Here is a 19760-nt window from a genome sequence, read left to right on the forward strand (position 1 = left end):
CCAGGCCCTGCCTCCGAGACGGGGACGTGATGTCAGGGCCACACCCCCTCCCATAGACATGAATGAAGGGGCCGTGGTGTGACGTCACTAGGGGGCATGGCCGTGGCATCATCTCCCCGTCTCAGAGGCAGCGCCCCGCACAGAATGCTGGAGGCTGCACCGAGATCGCGGGGGTCCCCAGTGGTGGGACCCCTGCGATCATACATCTTATCCCCTATCCTTTGGATAGGGGATAAGATGTAAAACGCCGGCATACCCCTTTAAGAACCCAATGCAAATTCAATATTTTTTTTTCTTTTCAAACAATATATTTTATTTCTGTACAGTATAGAAGTGAACTAACCCAATGGAACCTTTGCATTCTGATTATTCTTTGTCTAAAAACTACTGAACTCAATACACTTCATACTGTAGACTTTTACAATACTGAGATTGTTCTCTTTAGTTGCATTCTTTCTTCACAATAAAAGAGAATCTCCAGACAAGACGTCTGCTATAAAGCAGAAGGAAACGACTTCTTAACCTGTAGGTCACAAGATAGATTTATTTCATCTTTTTACGCTGGACATTTACTTGACATTGAGGCCCAACCTTTATCTACTGCAAACTCTTTAAAAGCCATTATTCTTCCACAATTGTCCTCAATAAACATGACTGTTTTTATAGGATGGAAACAACAGGGTTACTTAGTTTTAGAATCTTCGAAAATATCAGTCGGTGAAACCTCCATCAAAAGCTGCAGATAACAGGTGATTTTATCAAAGCCTGGGAACTTTAACTTGAAATGTACAAAGGGAATATAGATGATCACACTGCTTAACATAAACAGCAAAGCATAGAAATACTGAACTTTTGGGGACTGGATAATAGGTGCAAGAACCAGGAAAATGGACACCGCGATAACTCCAATGGCAATGGGAAGAAAGACCTAAAATGTAAAACCATAATACAAATTATCATACAAAGGCAATGTATGCTTATATATTATATTGATTGTATTAAAAACAACTGTCAACTAACAATTAGCGCTTCCATGTATAGCAATAAGACATGTGACCCTGGGTGCAACATAAAATCTAATGAGAACTTTTTTTGTAAATTAGTTTCAGGCTAAGGCTAAGTTTCTACTTGTTTTTTTGTCCTGCTTTTTGTGGGTTGTAAGAAACGCATGAAAAAACGCTTGAAAAAAAGGCCAGTGCAATTTCCTGCATCTGGCGTTTTTTTCATTTGTGTGGAAATTGCATTTTTGGATGCAGTAGTGATGGAAAAATATGTATTTAATGAAATTTATATTTTTTATTTCGAAATTTTAATACATTTTTAATAAAGTGTGTGTGTGTTTCACTTTTTTTTTCTCTTTTTTGAATTTTTTTAGGTAGTACTACTACTCCCAGCATGGAACACACTGTTCCATGATGGGAGTAGTAGTACCTGTACTATTAGACATATTGCCCGATATGATCGTCCATAATATAGCAGAGATGCGGAGCAGCTCTATACAGCGCTCGCATCTCTGCTCTGTACTCCGGTCAGTGATGTGAATAGAACATCACTCATTCATATTTTCCGCCCAGAGTGGTGATTGGCCGGATGGTTACATCCAATCACAGCTATCTGAGGGAGATATGAATGACTGATGTTCTATTCACATCACCAGCCGGAGTATAGTGCAGAGATGCGAGCGCTGTATAGAGCCGCTCCACATCTCTGCAATAGATAGGAGGATCACAGCAGATGTCAGGAGTGATACCCGCTGTGATCTTCCTTAACTGCAGGTACTACCACTCCCATCATGGAGCACACTCTGTTGCTTGTTGGGAGCAGTAGTACCTGCAGTTAAGGAAAGATCATAGCGGATGTCACTCCTGACACCCGCTATGATCCTCCTGTATAATGTATAGATGCAGCCGCTCTTCTATGGTCCCCTACACTGACGTATATATACACCTATTCATATTTCCCACAGAGTTGTGATTGGCTGGAACCATCTGGAAATATGAAGCTCTCTGCGGGAAATATGAATATGTGTATATATACGCACGATGGAACCCGGGGCGATCTGTCAATTAGTACAGGTACTACTACTCCCATCATGGAACAGTGTGTTCCATGCTGGGAGTAGTAGTACCACCTAAAAATAAAGAATAAAAAGTGAAAAACACACACAAACTACATTTTTATTATTGTCGGCTACATTTTTAGTGCCCTGCCCGCCCACATAAATTGATCCCTGTTTAAAAATTTATGAAAATGTTGTTATAAAAAAGATAAATTTCGTTAAATACAATTTTTTCCATAACTACTGTATCTTTTTTATTATTTTTTTTTTATGGTACCCTACGAAATGTTATTAAAAAAAGGTATCTCCATCACTTTTTGGATCCGAAAGAGAATAAAATCCGCCTGAAAAAACACCAAAGTTAAAACCCACATGGCTTTTTTCTTGGCGTTTTTTTTTACTCCCATATACTTCTATGGGAGAAAAATGCCAAGATTTCAGGGGAAAAAACGCCAGTGGCTCAACATGCTGCGATTTAGCAAAACCCCCAAGGAGTTGAAAAACGCCCAAAAATTTAGAAAAAATGCAAAAAGGATTAAAACAAACGCCAAACTGAAAAATGCCAAGTGGAAAAATAATTTAGCAATTTCTCATTGATTTACAGCTAACATCTGGCCGCAGCATTTTTTGGCCGAAAAAACGCCATGCGGCAGAGTTGCCATTTTTCTTAGCGTTTAAAAAAAAAAAAAAAAAGTAGAAACTTAGCCTCAGTGTGAATCCATATTAGAATGGAAAAGCCAAGTGATCTGAACCATTTTGAGCCATTGCCATTGGTGCTAGACTAGCCAGGGCCAATATTAAAAAAAACTGCCAATCTCATGGCGTCTTCTCATATAACATTGTCAAGAGTAAATCAAAAATAGTGTAATTAAGGTCTTAAATTGTTTAATAAACTTTATTCACTAAGGGTACATTCCCACACGGCGTATTTGCTGCGTATTTGCTGCTGCGTATTTTATTTTCTCTGTTGAAGTCAATGGGTAGGAAAATACGCAGCACCAAATACGCAGCAAATACGCAGCAAAATACGCTGTGTGGGAACGTACCCTAAGGGCGTGTTCACACATTCAGGTTTTTATTTGCAATTATTAAATACAAAGCTAGGATTGGATTTGAAAAGAGGAGAAGTCTCAGTCTTTCCTTTATTTATGTCCTCCATTTATGATCTGTTTCTGGCTTAGTATTGCAATTTAAATCCTGAACGTGTGAACTCAGCCTTAAAGGGGTACTCCGCTGATCAGCGTTTGGAACAAAACTGTTCCGAACACTGGAGCCGGTGCCGGTAGCTCGTGATGTCATAGCCCCACCCCCTCATGATGTCACACCCCTCCCCCTCAATGCAAGTCTATGAGACGCCATGCCCCCTCTCTGTCACGCCCCCTCCCATAGACTTGCATTGAAGGGGTGAGGCGTGACACCATGAGGGGGCAGGGCTATGACATCACGATCTACCGGCACCGGCTCCAGCGTTCGGAACAGTTTGTTCCAAACGCTGATCAGCGGAGTACCCCTTGTTCCAAACGTTGAGCAGTGGAGTAACCCTTTAAGCAGCTACCCGGTGATAAGGTAATTGTTAAGCTATTTTTATTGGCACCAGAAATTAAATTACTCACTTTCATTTAAATGACCAACTATGGCATAGGACAGGGGCTTTCCTAACATAATGATTCTTAAGTAGAGTGCTATGAGAGCCCTTCAGGGTGCCCTAGCACTTTCACAGTCAAGATGGTGACCAAAAGAATTGTACTCGCATCTCTCAAGCATGTCACATCCTCAGCACATCTTCTAGAAGGACCCTCTACTAAACCGGACACTTCCTGCTAAGGTGGATTTTGGGAAGGATGGTAAGTACTATACATGTACTTGAGAGGATTACTGCTTAGGAGGCTCTTGTTACTGCTGGGGTGTAAACGTGATGCCTGAAAGTGATTACTGCTTGAAGAAGAACAAGGAGGTATTATATTCCTGAAAGTGATCAATGCTGGGGGGGATGTAAAATGCTGAGAGTTATTACTGCTGGGGCATTACTGTGGGGGATGTGAAAGCAATTACTGGTACTATATAATAATGTAACTTAATGGGTTCTTCTGCTTAGGATGACCACTACATGTTAGAAGGATCATCTGACAATAAGCGGATCACAAGGTCTCCATCTGCGGGAACCACAGGGATCAGCTTTAATCTGTCTGTATGTATTTAATTTCCTTGCAGCGCCACCACAGTAGAAATTTAGCATTACATAACACTCACTCAGATTAAAGGGGTATTCCCAAAAAATGTTTTATTTGACTATGCTACAGGGGCTGTAAAGTTAGTGTAGTTCATAATATAGTGTCTGTACCTGTGTGTGATGGTTTTCTCAGAGTTCTTATGTGATTTTCACCCCAATATTTATTTTTAACAGCATACAAAATGACTGCTGTCTCAGATTTTTCCCAGGTTGCAATGCGGCCGATACCTGACCTCACTAGTCAGCTGATGACAGGGAGCCTGTCTGCTTAAATGGGTGGAGCGATTGCTTGGTGGGAGAGAGATCAATCTGCAACTAATGCAACAGCTGTAGGCACCCTGATTGAAAACCACCGGTCTTTTGATTGGATGCAGCTCATTCATGTTTCAATGGGTGGGGTGTCTGATGTGTGGGAGGGAGAAAAATGGAACTGTGGGATTTGTAGTCAAAAAAAAAAACTCAAACAGGAAATACCAGTTCACAAAAAGCTAGCCACAGTGTTATGGTAATCTCATGACATTTAGCCCCAAGACAAGCGCAGATCCTTCCTAAGCATGTCCATTACTGCCTGCCAGGTACGTACTAAAATCACATTATGGTGGATAACCCATTTAATAAGTTGCTTGTGTAATGTAGGATTGTAATTTATTGACTTACAGCTTTATCACAAAGCTTACAGCTTTATCACAATGATCTCTTTTGTAATGGAATTATTTACCTTAGGGTGGGTTCACACTACGTTTGTAGTGTACGGGTGCTGGATCCGGTTGAGAGGGGTGAAAACCGCGGTATACCACGGTTTTAGGTCCGGTCAGAAAACCGTATACGGGGCAAAAATGAGACAACCGGAGTCAGCGTTTGACTCTGGTCGGCTCATTGAAATGAATGGGGTTCGGGCCGGATCCGGTTGGGATACGGGAGCGGCCGGTTTTCGCCCCTCCCAACCGGATGCAGCACCCGTACACTACAAATGTAGTGTGAAACCACCCTTATACAGTAAAATTATACAATATTATAAATATTTTTATACCAGTACCCCATGGTTTACAAGATGTCTGCTCGCTTGCTGCTTGAAATTGAAAATAAATTCTTATTCTGCCCTCCTAGGGGATACAAATCTGTCCTATTAATAGTCCTTGTTACAAGGCAACAGTTCTGATTACCGTCTCTTGAACCTTGTACATACGTGTCCATCCATTTGTTCTGATTGAACAAATTAGAGAGATCTTGGGGAATGTGACAAATTTATACAGAACATATTGGAAAACTTTATGAAACTTTTTAAAGACTTCGATATTGTTGGATATCACTTTCAAACTTAGAAGATTTATAAATTTCATGTAGTTTGAAAATAAGAAGGAAGTTATAAGCTTATTCTTTTCATGGCAATATAATAGATTTCTTTCTTGGGCTACATTTGTTTTGTCGGTTTTATTTATTTTCTTTCATTCTATATTGATGGTATAGATAAGATGGTCCCCACTATAGTTACAGATCGAAAAATATATGTTGAGATAAATATTCTTGCAACCATATTTTTAATATTTTTGATATTTGTATAAACATTTCTCATGTTTCACGATTATTTTTATTATTTAATACTTTTATTGTATTGTTGTTTTAGCATGATCCCATCTATGTTATCTGCCTAATTTTATGTTATTGATGTGTAGTCATTGTATGTTGAAATTCTTAATAAACTTTATTTGAAAGAAAAAAGAAGGAAGTTGTGGGTTTGATTGACAGGTGAAATATACATTTGCAATGCTTAAGATGCTGATGTTTTCATCCTTGTGGATAGCTGACTGTGCACTCTATGGAGAAGTTTATTCACTTTAACAGTAATGGGAAATTGCTGGAATATGCTAAATTCTAAGATTTAATATTCTATTCAGCTACCTATGAGGTATTTTACTTTAAAAGAAGCTAGAGTACCAAAGTTGACAGTGACTGTACCACAATGTATGTAGTGCCTCTGTATGTATCTGAATTTGGCAGGTTTAGCAGCCATTTTAGGGAACAGTGGCATTGTAAACAACTTTCCAAAGGCCCTAAATGAATAATTAAATTATATTATTCCATTAGAACAACTTCATTCCCTCAGTGTGTGTTCACACTTTCAGGTTTTTTTGTTGCAAATATTGAATACAAAGCCAGGACTGGATTTGAAAAGAGAAGTTAAGTTTCAGCTTTTATTTGTGGTCTCCCATCTATGATCTGCTCCTGGCTTTGTATTTAATAATTGCAATTTAAAAGCTGAATGTGTGAACACAGCCGTAAGCAGCTACCCGGTGATGCTTTGTTTAAGTGGGGGATATGAAAGTAATTACTGCTGGGGAGGGGGGGGGGTCATGTCTGAAAGTGATTACTGCTGGGATGGGGGGGTAAAGGGCATTCTTGAGAAAATGGTTACTGCTGGAGGGATGGGATGAAGGCCCTGAATGTAACTATTGCTGCGAGTGAGATTCAAGTGCTAAATAGCTAAAAGTGACTAGGTATTGTGCGTTACCTGTAGGGTTCTCTAGTTTGGTAAATTAGTCCCAGGAGGACGTAAGCCTGAATGGGAATTAGAAATTTGGATTACATTAATTTAGTATTTAACCCCCTTTTTTTTTTTTTTTTTTTTTAATTATTATTTAGTGGGGGGGTTACCAGAGGTAACATATTTCCCCCAGGGGTGTCCAAAGGTTAAAAAGGTTCGGAAGCACTACTGTAAGGACTGGGAAGAGGTAGTGACATCACTCGGGGGAAGGGCGTTAGCTCAGAGACCAACATCCAGACAGTAGTGGATGAGGTGCTAAGTTACAACACCACACTGAAAAAAAAAAAGTTACACAACTTCATGTCAGGAATTTGAGTAGCTTGATAAACCCAGTACAAATAGTAATAACAAAGATATATATCTCGGGGTGATTGTTTTAAATATATATTTTTGATCCTGGATTGCCCCCCTTATAAAGCTCTTCTTCACCTTCCACTCTGAACCAGAAACCATAAGGCTAGGATTCCATTTGTTTTTTTGTGCTGCATTTTTTAGGATTAAAAAAACATCTGAAAAAAACGCCAGTGCAATGCCCTGCGTCTGGCGTTTTTTCTGGCTTTTTTCATTTGTGTGGAAATTGCATTTTTGGCACCTTTTGGCGTTTTTTTTTTTTTGATAACCAAAATTTGTTGGGTTCCAAAAAAAAAAAAAAAAAAAAGATGCAGCAGTGATGGAAAAAATGTTATTAAATTTAATGTTATTACATTTTTAAGGTAGTACTACTACTCCCAGCATGGAATAAACTGAGGGAAATATCAATGAGTGAGTGGCCGGAGTACATAGCAGAGATATGAGTGCTGTATAGAGCCGCTCCATCTCTGCTAAAGATAGGACTATCGCAGTGGGTGTCAGTAGTGACATCCATTGTGATGTGTCCTTAACTGCAGGAACTACTACTCCCAACATGGAGCACACTCTTCTCCATGCTGAGAGCTGTAGTATCTGCATTAATAGACAGATCACAGCAAGTGTAACTTCTGACACTCGCTGCGATCTGTCTATTAATGCAGGTACTACAGCTCCCAGCATGGAACAGAGTGTGCTCCATGTTGGGAGTACCTGCAGTTAAGGAAAAATCATAGGGGGTATCACTACTCACACCCGCTGTGATCCTCCTGTATAATGTATAGATGCAGCGGCCGCTCTCCTATGGTCCCCTGCACGGCAGCATATATATACACATTCCGATTTCCCACAGAGGGCTGTGATTGGCTGGAACCATGTGACCAATCACAGCTCTCTGTGGGAAATATGAATATGTGTATATATACGTCAGTGCAGGGGACCATAGAAGAGCGGCCGCCGCGTCTATACATTATACAGGAGGATCGCAATGGGCGATCTGTCAATTAGTACAAGTACTACTACTCCCATCATGGAAGTGTGTTCCATGCTGGGAGTAGTGGTACTACCTAAAAAAAATGTAAAAGAAAAAGAAAATTAAGTGAAACACACACACACACACACACACACACTACATTTTTATTATTGTCGGCTACACTTTTAGGTCCCCATATAAATAGATCCCTGTTTAAAAATGAATAAAAAATGTATAATAAAAAAGATAAATTTAGTAAGATACAATTTTTTCCTTCACTACTGTATACATATATATATTTTTTTTTTAATGGTACCCTACGAAATTTTATTAAAAAAAGGTATCTCCATCACTTTTTTGGATCGCCAAAGTCCAAAAAAAATTAAAAACGCTTGCAAAAACGCCAAAGTTAAAACCCACATTTCGTTTTCTTGGTGTTTTTTCACTCCCATGGACTTCTATGCCACGATTTTGATAAAAAAAAACGCCAGTGGCTCAACATGCTGCGATTACCAATGATTTCAAAAACGCAAGAAAAGAGTGAAAAAACGCCAAAAGGATTTAAAAAACGGCAAAGTGAAAAACGCCAAGTGGAATAAGAATTTAGCGATTTCTCATTGATTTACAGCTAACATCTGGCCGCAGTGTTTCTTGGCGTTTTCACAAAAAAAAATAAAAAAATAAAAACAAGTGGAATTCCAGCCTAATACACTAAGAAGTGCTGTGAATATTAACAGGTAAATACATTTTAAATATAAAAATGTAACTTCTACGTCCATCTTTACAGTAAATAAGCCAACCTGCCCTTTAATTATGTTTTTTACCTTCAACTTACCTTGTATGGTCGATCAAGATTGGGTTCACGATAACGCAGTACAACCAGACTAGTACAAGTTAGTCCAACCAGCAGCCAGGAGGCAAAACTAAAATAGTTTGTTAATGAAATAAGGTCAGAAGGAATGACAAAAATTGATGCAATTATTGTGGAAATGATCATCGCCGGGGCTGGAGTCAGATAATGTACATGAAGCATTGATATGATGGCTGGCAAATGTCCCTCTTTGCTTCCAGCGTAGTTTAGTCGCCCCAACATAAACATTCCACCATTTAGAGAACCGAATATTGAGACAGCAACTGAAACGGGGATAATCCAGGCCACTGATGGAATTGTTCTATCTGCCCATGTGACGGATACTGCAGCTGCAATGACAAAATCATAGTTAAAAGGGGACTTACAATATAAGATATAAAACGAATGCAGGTAATTCATCACTGAGCATGTGCATAATCTACATTCTATGTTATCAAAATATGGACAAACATATACCTCGTGTATAAGCAAGAGAAATTGCATTTTAAGATGGTGACAAAGGAATTCTGCGGGTACATGAAAATTAATATGGTTGTACAAGATTAGAAAAAAAATCTGATTTTGTTCTCCAGAAACAATGCCTCTTAAGTCCATGGGCTATGTCTGTTATGGCAATTTTGTTTATTTGAATGGAAAGTTGCATTGCCAGACACTATTTGGAAAAAGAGACGCATTGTTTCTACAAAAAGAGATGACCTATTAGAGCTATGCAGAAATAATATGCTTTTTCATGTACATCTGTTGAAAAATCTTATTATTAAAATTTTATTAAAGTCATAAAAAAAGAAAATTATTAGGTGCATTGATCACACGACACACTCCCCAGTTAGGCTACTATGAACAAGCTTCTGGAAATGCTGAGTCCCTACTCCCTAGCACAACCCCTCCCCCATCCCTAACCAACCTTACACACATGCACAAGTTAAGTCTGCTTGGAGTCTGGCTAAGGCCAAGAAAGTGTAAACATTTCTCCTAGCACTGCTTCTGCTTGGTAGACTACTCAGTCACATAAAAGTACATACATCTAGTCTGATTGACCTTCCTGTGTTAAGTCCTATCCTGTATCTTGTTCAAGTCAAAGAACCATGAGTTTGGGGGAGTTTCATCCAAAATTCCAGTCCACACTGAAAGGGTACTGTGCTTCAAGTTCCCGCTCCAAGATGAGGTATTGACAGAGAAGAGAAATGCTGAACAAGGGCCCCTCTGTGTACATTCATATCTTTGTGGACGTCACAGAAGTTTATTCAGCATAGTACTACACATAGGGTATCATGTTTAAAAACTGTGAGTAAAGTAGGTAAGTACAGCAGTACGGTAAGCCAACCTGTGTAGGCCCTTCACAGTAGAAATGAATTGGACTGTTCCTCTTTCTTGTTTGCAACTACAATACAACTAGCAACATCACTCACAAAGAGAGACTTTCCGGTCAGCATATCTGCTATTAAAGCAACTCTTAAAGGGACAGTGACCAACTCTTTACTCATCTGCATTAAACCTTTAACCTGCAATTCTGTAATCAAAGAGACTATATTTTACTTGGATATGCACATAATATAAGTAATGTTAAGTAAAATTCTACATTGTTTGCAAGTTACACAAGTGCCCAGATTTATTATTACTGACACTAAGCACACAATCCATTTAACAGAAGGATTGCTGGGATTACAAGGGTAGCCACCCTGCCACATGACATCACTATCTATTACATCTCCAAGGGACTACAACTTCAGCTTCTTCACTACCACTCCTATCCTTCCCTTTCCAACCGTTATGTTTTTAGGGAGGTAAGCCACCACCAGAGGTGCTTTAGTCCCCTCTCCTCATTCAGAACATATAAAACCTTGGCCAAATCAAATTGTTCTATGTATGGCATGGATTTGAAAGATACCTGTTGGTCAAAAAAATGTTGAGCTGACAGCTATTAAAGATGTAAGGACTCCTTTGCTAATAGTAACCTGAAGCAGACAGCCAATAGGAGGCAAGCCATGCCTAGTATACACAAGAATGTAAGTGTCCACTGGAGGCACCCCAAATGGAGAGGAATAGTGGAAGATTGCTTGTCATCCTGTCATGACAGACAGCCATAGATGTCTGCCAGCAGGGACTTGGGCAAAACAGGTGACTGTGCCCTGTTACAGTGCTGAGTCCTAGAAAAAGAGCCGCTACTATAATGTAGAAGCCAGATCAAAAAGTCGAATGTAGCTTCTAAGGAGAATGCATACTTTTCCCATTCCTTTTACCAGATAATACGCATACTGACGGGTAATTACAGTGCATTGTAAGAATAAACCACATGCTGAAAGATATGAATAGGAACTCTTATCTGCACCGATTGTATGAGAGAAAAGTTACAGGACGCCTAGATTTAACAGAATAACATACAGTGACAGTTTCTTATATTTATCCCATTCCCTATGTTGTCATTTTGTATGACACCTTTCAACATTTTTATCTTCCAGTTTTGAATTGTTTCCTATATATTCATAGAACAGTGTCCACAGTAGTTCTCACACAGCTGTGACCCTTGAGGTTAAACTAGGTTCACTGTTACGCTGAGCGCTCCGGGTCCCTGCTCCTCCCCGGAGCGCCCGCGGCGTTCTCCTCTCTGCAGCGCCCCGGTCAGACCCGCTGACCGGGAGCGCTGCACTGACACTGATGACGGGGATGCGATTCGCATAGCAGGACACGGCCACTCGCGAATCGCATCCCAAGCCACTTACCTGTCCCGGTACCCGGCTGTCACGTTCTGGCGCGCGCGGCACCGCTCTCTAGGGCGCGCGCGCGCCAGCTCTCTAATATTTAAAGGGCCAGTGCACCAATGATTAGTGCCTGGCCCAATCAGTCTAATTACCTTCCACCTGTTCCCTGCTCATATAACCTCACTTCCCCTTTCCTGCATTGCCGGATCTTGTTGCCATTGTGCCAGTGAAAGCATTCTTTGTATGTCCCAAGCCAGTGTTCCAGACCTCCTGCCGTTGCCCCTGACTACGATCCTTGCTGCCTGCCCTGACCTTCTGCTACGTCCGACCTTGCTCTTTCCTAACCCCTTGTACCGCGCCTATCTCAGCAGTCAGAGAGGTTGAGCCGTTACCGGTGGATACGACCTGGTTGCTACCGCCGCTGCAAGACCATCCCGCTTTGCGGCGGGCTCTGGTGAATACCAGTAGCAACTTAGAACCGGTCCACCGGTACGGTCCACGCCAATCCCTCTCTGACACAGAGGATGCACCTCCAGCCTGCCGAATCCTGACATTCACACTATGTCTGGCACTTACCATTTGCAATGGTCAGCTATGCCTCAGATAGATGCAACTGTGTATATGCAAATGTGTTAAAAACAATTTATTAAAATATCATTTAATGTATAACAAATGTACAAAGCCTTTAAAAACAGGCGCTGTACCTCAAGAGCGAGGAGCTGGGAGGTGAGGGTGTGGTGAGGGTGTGTGAGGAGGCGTGCCAGGGTGTGACACTTGAGCAGCCCAGTTCCGCCTGCTTGACACTTGGCTGATAAATAAATACGCAAACCATCATCAGCTCCAGGAAAAGTTTGCTTTGCTCTTATGCCCTAACTGCTATCCAATGGTATCTGCAGCTCCTAAAAGCAAATAGAGATGACAGATTCCTTTTAAAGGATTGGAAAGACACAGCCACAGGGCAATGTGACAACTCAACATCTTGGAGGCTAAAGCACAAAGAATGGGGGCTTTTCATACTGGGATAATCATTATGAGCCAGAGGTCTATGGGGACAGCCTGAGACACATAGGCCTAGTAATTGCTGCTCAAGTTCCCATCCCTTCACTATCTTCATATTAACATGAGCCAATAAAAGGAATTATTTAGAAGCACACTAAGAACTGTTGTTATTTATTTATTCATGTAAGAAAAAAATAAAAAAAAATAATTTTAAAGTCCTTTCACAAAGGCAATGGCTGTCCGGGCATGCTGGGAGTTGTAGTTTCGCAACATCTGGAGGTCCGCAGGTTGAAGACCACAGGTATTGGAGGTTGTACTCACGTGTCCCCGCCGCCCCGGACCATCACCGCTGCCCTGGATGTCGCCTTCCATCGCTGTCGCTGTGTCTCGGGGTGTCCCCGATGCTCCGGCAAGGCCTCTGCTTCCCCGGCATCCTTGCTCTCCGTTGTCGCCATCACGTTGCTATGCACACCGCTCCTATTGGATGATGGGACGGCGTGCGCAGCGACGTGATGACGAAGATGGAGAGCGCCGACGATGCAGGGGATCCCAAAGAGGACGTGCCGGAGCCCCAAGGACAGGTAAGAGACATCACCGGAGCACACGGGGCACCGTAAACGCCGATCCGGTGGCAGCTGAAGCAGTCTGCGCTGCCGGATAGCCGTTTATGCGATGACCCCGACATACAAAAGCATCGTATGTTGATGCTGCCTTCAACATGCGATGGCCTCTGAGAGGCCATCGTATGTTGAAATGATCGTATGTCGGGGCCATCGGGCCCAAATGTAAACATAAGAAAAGTAAGAAATTATTCAGCACAGAAATTTGATCCTAAAAATGAGATGATGAGAAAAAAATGTAAATTTATAGTGAGCAACTACAGCCAGAGATTGACCTGTAGTCAATCACATATCTGTACTGAGGGGGACCTGGGAAACATTGTTAAATGAGTATTTAGCAACTTAAAAATTTGTATACTGGGCCTGTGAAAAATTAGAAAATAAATATATACTTACCTACCCCTGGTTAAACCGTTGAAGCTCCCATTCTTCTGCTTCTGGTCCCCTTCCGCTCATTGCTTCAGCTTGCTTCGGACTGCTCAGAGAAGGACCTGCCAACTTAGCCAATAACTAGCTGCAGTAGTGTCCCATCTCTGCCAGTAACTGGCTGAGCAATCAGGTCCTGCTCTGAACGGTCATCAGCTGGCTGAAAGTTGAGTGTCGGGGGGGCCAAAAGCAGAACATTGGAGGACCCAGACTAGATAAGTAAAGTTTTTTTTCTATTTTTCCACAGCCTCAGTTTTATATTAATTTCTTTTTTAACCCCTTCCCGCAGAATGACTTATATAAATGTCATGTTATGCGGGTTAACTGTTACCAGCAGGAGACAACTTCTGCAAGCCCCCCTAGGACCATCCGTGGATGGTCCTGGTCAGCGATCAGTGTGATTGGTCCTTGTGTCTCATCTGACTGGGAGGTTAAAGTTCATTTCCCCCGCTCTGCCTGCCCCTAGAAGTCGGGAAGAGCGGGGGAAGAGGATCCCGAGGGCTGCAGGGGGGGGGGGGGACCGCGGCAGATACCTGGAACCGGCGGCAGGCACAAGTGCAGGAGGCAGGGGTGGCAGGCACAAGTGTAGGAGGCAGCGGTGGCAGGCAAGAGGAGAAGGCAGCGGCGGCAGCATCAGAGGCAGCAGTGAAGATCGCTGTAAAGTGATCTTCACTGCTATTTCTACCATGTTTCCCCGAAAATACACCCTACCCCGAAAATAGGCCCTAGCTGGATTATCGGGATGGGCTGCAATATAAGCCCTACCCCGAAAATAAGACCAGTGGTCTCCAACCTGCGGACCTCCAGATTTTACAAATGTTTGCAACATCTGGAGGTCCGCAGGTTGAAGACCACTGACCTAGACAATGCCCGGGCTGCAAATATTAAAAAACAAACTTTAACTTACCTTCGTCCTCCGTTCCCCCGTTGCTAAGGAACCGGCCTCACTGTCCTCCGCGGTTCTTGCTGTGGTCCTGGGGATGGGAACATCACAGAGCCTTCAGCCTATCACCGGCCGCAGCGATGTCCCGCCTCGGCCGATGATAGGCTGAGCCCACTGTGATGTAAGAAGCCGGCCGGCACAGGAATACAAAGTACAGCGCAGAGGCTGATAATTATTTGGCAGGGGAGGAGAGAAGCTGCGCTCTTGGGTGACAGACGATTAGTACCCCCATGTGGGGTGCAGCGATGTGCTGATAAACCAGCGGGGGGGGGACGTTGGGGGGCAGAGCTGCGCCCATCACATGATTATAATGAGGGGAGTGTAAATACCGTGGAACCACCATGTTGTTCAATGTACATACCGTACCGTAAATAAATAAGCCCTACCCTGAAAATAAGCCCTAGTGTGTTTTTTGTGACTAAAATTAATATGAGACTCAGTCTTATTTTCAGAGAAACACGGTAGGAGTTTCAAAACTTTTCAGCCTTTGGCGGTCCAGGCATGCCGGGAGTTGTAGTTTTGCAACATCTGGAGGGCCATAGTTTGGAGACCACTGTGCAGTTTTGCAACAACTAGAGGCACACTGGTTGGGAAACATTTCCTATATCAGTGTTTCCCAACCCGTGTGCCTCCAGCTGTTGCAAAACTATAACACCCAGCATGCACTGACAGACCATGCATGCTGGGAGTTGTAGTTTTGCAATAGCTGGAGGCACACAGGTTGGGAAACACTGAGTTAAGTAACAAACTCTCAGTGTTTTGCAACCAGCCTCCAGCTGTTGCATAACTACAGGGTGGGCCATTTATATGGATAAACCTTAATAAAATGGGAATGGTTGGTGATATTAACTTCCTGTTTGTGGCACATTAGTATATGTGAGGGGAGAAACTTTTCAAGATGGGTGGTGACCATGGCGGCCATTTTGAAGTCGGCCATTTTGAATCTAACTTTTGTTTTTTCAATAGGAAGAGGGTCATGTGACACATCAAACTTATTGGGAATTTCACAAGAAAAACAACGATGTGCTTGGTTTTAACGTAACTTTATTCTTTCATGAGTTATTTACAAGTTTCTCTTTGTTTACCGCCATTGACATGTCGTCAAGGTTAACACATGAGGAGCGGATAGAAATTGTGTTGATGTCTGGTGAAAGCAGTAACGGAGTCATTGCAGCAGATTTCAATGCAAGACACCCTACGAGACCACAGATCTCACATGCTACAGTTAGCAAACTGCTTGCTAAGTTTCGTGAAACTGGTTCAGTGTTGGATTTGCCAAAATGTGGACACATGAAATCTGTCACTAATGAAGAAACATCAGTGGCTGTCCTAGCTTCATTCAGCAAGAGCCCACAGCGTAGCACTCGCCGCATGTCACTGGAGAGTGGCATTAGTCGAACATCCCTTCGGCGGATATTAGCTACTCACAAATGGCACCCTTACAAACTCCAGCTACTGCAGCATCTCAACGAGGATGACCAGATCAGCGCACTGAATTTGCAGAATGGGCAAAACAAAAATTGCAACAGGACCCCGCAGAAGATTTTGTTCAGTGATGAGGCAAACTTTTATGTGAATGGTGAAGTTAACAAACAAAACCACCAGTTTGGTCTGACACTAACCCACATTGGATAGATCCCTCCAAGACTGTTGGAACACAAACATTGATGGTATGGTGTGGTATATGGGGTACAAAGATAGTGGGGCCATTCTTCATCAATGGAAACCTCAAGGCCACTGGATAAGCTAAATTGCTACATGATGATGTGTTTCCCTCTTTATGCACTAAAGCTGGCACGTTCCCTGAGTTTTTCCAGCAAGATGGTGACCACCACATTATGGGTGTCAGGTCCGAGCATTCCTAGATGAACAGTTTCCTAGAAAGTGGATTGGTCGTCGTGGGCCAGTTGAATGGCCCCCAAGGTCTCCGGATCTGACCCCCTAGACTTTTATCTTTGGGGTCATCTGAAGGCAATTGTCTATGCTGTGAAGATATGAGATGTGCAGCACCTGAAATTGCGGATACTGGAATCCTGTGCTAGCATTTCTCCTGCGGTGTTGCTATCAGTGTGTGAAGAGTGGGAGAAGAGGGTTGCATTGACAATCCAACACAATGGGCAGCACATTGAACACATTTTATAAGTTGTCAGAAACTTGTAAATAACTAATGAAAGAATAAAGTTACGTTAAAACCAAGCACATCATTGTTTTTCTTGTGAAATTCCCAATAAGTTTTATGTGTCACATGACCCTCTTCCTATTGAAAAAACAAAAGTTGGATTCAAAATGGCTGACTTCAAAATGGCCACCAAGGTCACGACACATCTTGAAAAGTTTCCCCACTCACATATACAAATGTGCCACAAACAGGAAGTTAATATCACCAACCATTCCCATTTTATTAAGGTGTATACACAGGGCCGGATTAACGTAGGGGCGGATGGAGCTGCCGCTCCAGGCCCCTACATAAAATAGGCCCAGCGGCCTGCACAGACGGCCCGCCCAGCGCACACAATAAAATCAAAGAGGGCCGGCGCGGCCCTGCACTGCATCACCCGACACCCGCCCCCCCCCCCTCTCCATTCAAACACGCTGCGTACGGCTGTTAGTGAGAGCCGCGGTAGCGCCACCAAGGCCCCGCTGTCAGCTGTTCAGCCCCCCAACCCCCCCCCCTCTCCATTCAAACACGCTTCGCACGGCTGTCAGCGAGAGCCGCGGTAGCGCCACCAAGGCCCCGCTGTCAGCTGTTCGGTGACGGCCGCCATCCAGTCCACGGCAGGCCGGCGCGATGACATCACATCATCGCGCTGGCTGCCGGAAATCACGTCCCTGCGGCTCTCACTCTCACTGCAAGAACGGGGCCGCAGGGTAAGGACGGTGACAGTTGTGAGTAAATGGGGGAAAGAAAATTATAAGTGAGGGGCAATATCTCAGGGGGGGGAGCATTATGTGAGAAAGGTGACAGGTGTGAGAAGGGGGGGGGAGAGAAAATTATAAGTGAGGGGCAATATCTCAGGGGGGGCATTATGTGAGAAAGGTGACAGGTGTGAGAAGGGGGGGAGAAAATTATAAGTGAGGGGCAATATCTCAGGGGGGGCATTATGTGAGAAAGGTGACAGGTGTGAGAAGGGGGGGGGGAGAAAATTATAAGTGAGGGGCAATATCTCAGGGGGGGCATTATGTGAGAAAGGTGACAGGTGGGAGAAGGGGGGGGGAAATTATAAGTGAGGGGCAATATCTCAGGGGGCGCATTGTGTGAGAAAGGTGACAGGTGTGAGAAGGGGGGGGAGGAAATTATAAGTGAGAGGGGCAATTTATATGTAAGGGGCACATGTCGGGGGCAGCCGCTTTATATGTGAGGGGCACAGGACATGGGGTATTATATATGAGGGGCACATGACAGGGGGACATTATATGTGGGGGCACATGACAGGGGGACATTATATGTGGGGGCACATGACAGGACCCCCCCCCCTGTCATGTGCCCCTCATATATAATACCCCATTACCTGTGCCCCTCACATATAATGCCCCCCTGACATGTGCCCCTCACATATAATGCTCCCTGTCCTGCCCCCTCAGGGGGCATTATATGTGAGGTACACATGTCAGGGGGGCATTATATGTGGGGGCACATGACAGGGGCCCCCCTGTCATGTGCCAATATAATGCACATATAGTGCCCCCCTGATATTTGCCACTTATTTATAATACCCCCTGTCCTGTGCCCCTCATATATAATGCCCCCCTGTCATGTGCCCCCACATATAATGCCCCCTGACATGTGCCCCTCATATATAATGCCCCATGTCCTGTGCCCCTCACATATAATGCCCCCTGTGAGGGGCACAGGACATGGGGCATTATGTGTGAGGGGCACAGGACATGGGGCATTATAAGTCAGGGACATATGTCAGGGGGGCATTATATGTGCATTATAATATATTATATATATATTATTATGTGAGAAAGGTGACAGGTGTGAGAAGGGGGGGGGAATTATAAGTGAGAGGGGCAATTTATATGTAAGGGGCACATGTCGGGGGCAGCTGCATTATATGTGAGGGGCACAGGACATGGGGTATTATATATGAGGGGCACATGACAGGGGACATTATATGTGGGGGCACATGACAGGACCCCCCCCCCCCTGTCATGTGCCCCTCATATATAATACCCCATGACCTGTGCCCCTATATACAGAGGGTACGGTGTGTTGCGGATTTATATTCAGAGGGTACGGTGTGTGGCAGTATTATATTCAGAGGGTACAGTGTGTAGTACTTTCATATTCAGAGGGTACGGCGTGTGCCAGTATTATATTCAAAGGATACAGTGTTTGGCAGTATTATAATAATTATTGTTTTCATATAGAGGATCAGAATCCACTGACATAGTGAGGAGACGTCTGGGCATCAAGTTCTGCAGAGAGAACATTTAGCTGGAACAAGTCCTGGTGGTATGTACCATCTGAATTAGATAAGGGAAGACTATAGAGAAGACGTCACCTGTAGTCACTGATACCATTCTGTATTCTCCTCACTATGTCCTATCAGAGCTGTAGTCATTTGTAAGTTCTGCAGTAATAATGGGGGAAACAACAACTCCCAGCATCCTCTCACCACATATTTAAAGTCATACTGGGAGCTGTAGTTTTAAATGGTAAAAACTTCTTTAGCACTTTCCCATTCTGTGGCAATTGGTATATTTGATTATTATACTGGAAATAATTTACTGCAACATGCTACAGCGCGGGCATCCCAACATGCTACAGCGCGGGCATCACAACATGCTACAGCGCGGGCATCACAACATGCTACAGCACGGGCATCACAACATGCTACAGCGCGGGCATCACAACATGCTACAGCGCGGGCATCACAACATGCTACAGCGCGGGCATCACAACATGCTACAGCGCGGGCATCACAACATGCTACAGCGCGGGCATCACAACATGCTACAGCGCAGGCATCACAACATGCTACAGCACGGGCATCACAACATGCTACAGCACGGGCATCACAACATGCTACAGCGCGGGCATCACAAC

The 19760-nt window shown here is 43.5% G+C and overlaps 1 protein-coding gene across 1 annotated transcript in view; it reads right to left on the reverse strand.

Annotated features, from left to right (window-relative positions):
- Positions 1–337: 337 nt before the first annotated feature.
- SLC7A13 (solute carrier family 7 member 13) overlaps positions 338–19760 on the reverse strand; it is a 49910-nt gene continuing 30487 nt past the window's right edge. The window contains exons 3-4 of the mRNA XM_056522255.1: positions 8985–9349; positions 338–928 (exon numbers count right to left, since the gene is read on the reverse strand). Coding sequence (XP_056378230.1) covers positions 683–928; positions 8985–9349 — 611 coding nt within the window. The 3' untranslated portion in view covers positions 338–682. The remainder of the gene's footprint in view (positions 929–8984; positions 9350–19760) is intronic.

The sequence above is a fragment of the Hyla sarda genome, chromosome 5 (assembly GCF_029499605.1).
Source record: "Hyla sarda isolate aHylSar1 chromosome 5, aHylSar1.hap1, whole genome shotgun sequence".
NCBI classification, from domain to species: domain Eukaryota; kingdom Metazoa; phylum Chordata; class Amphibia; order Anura; family Hylidae; genus Hyla; species Hyla sarda.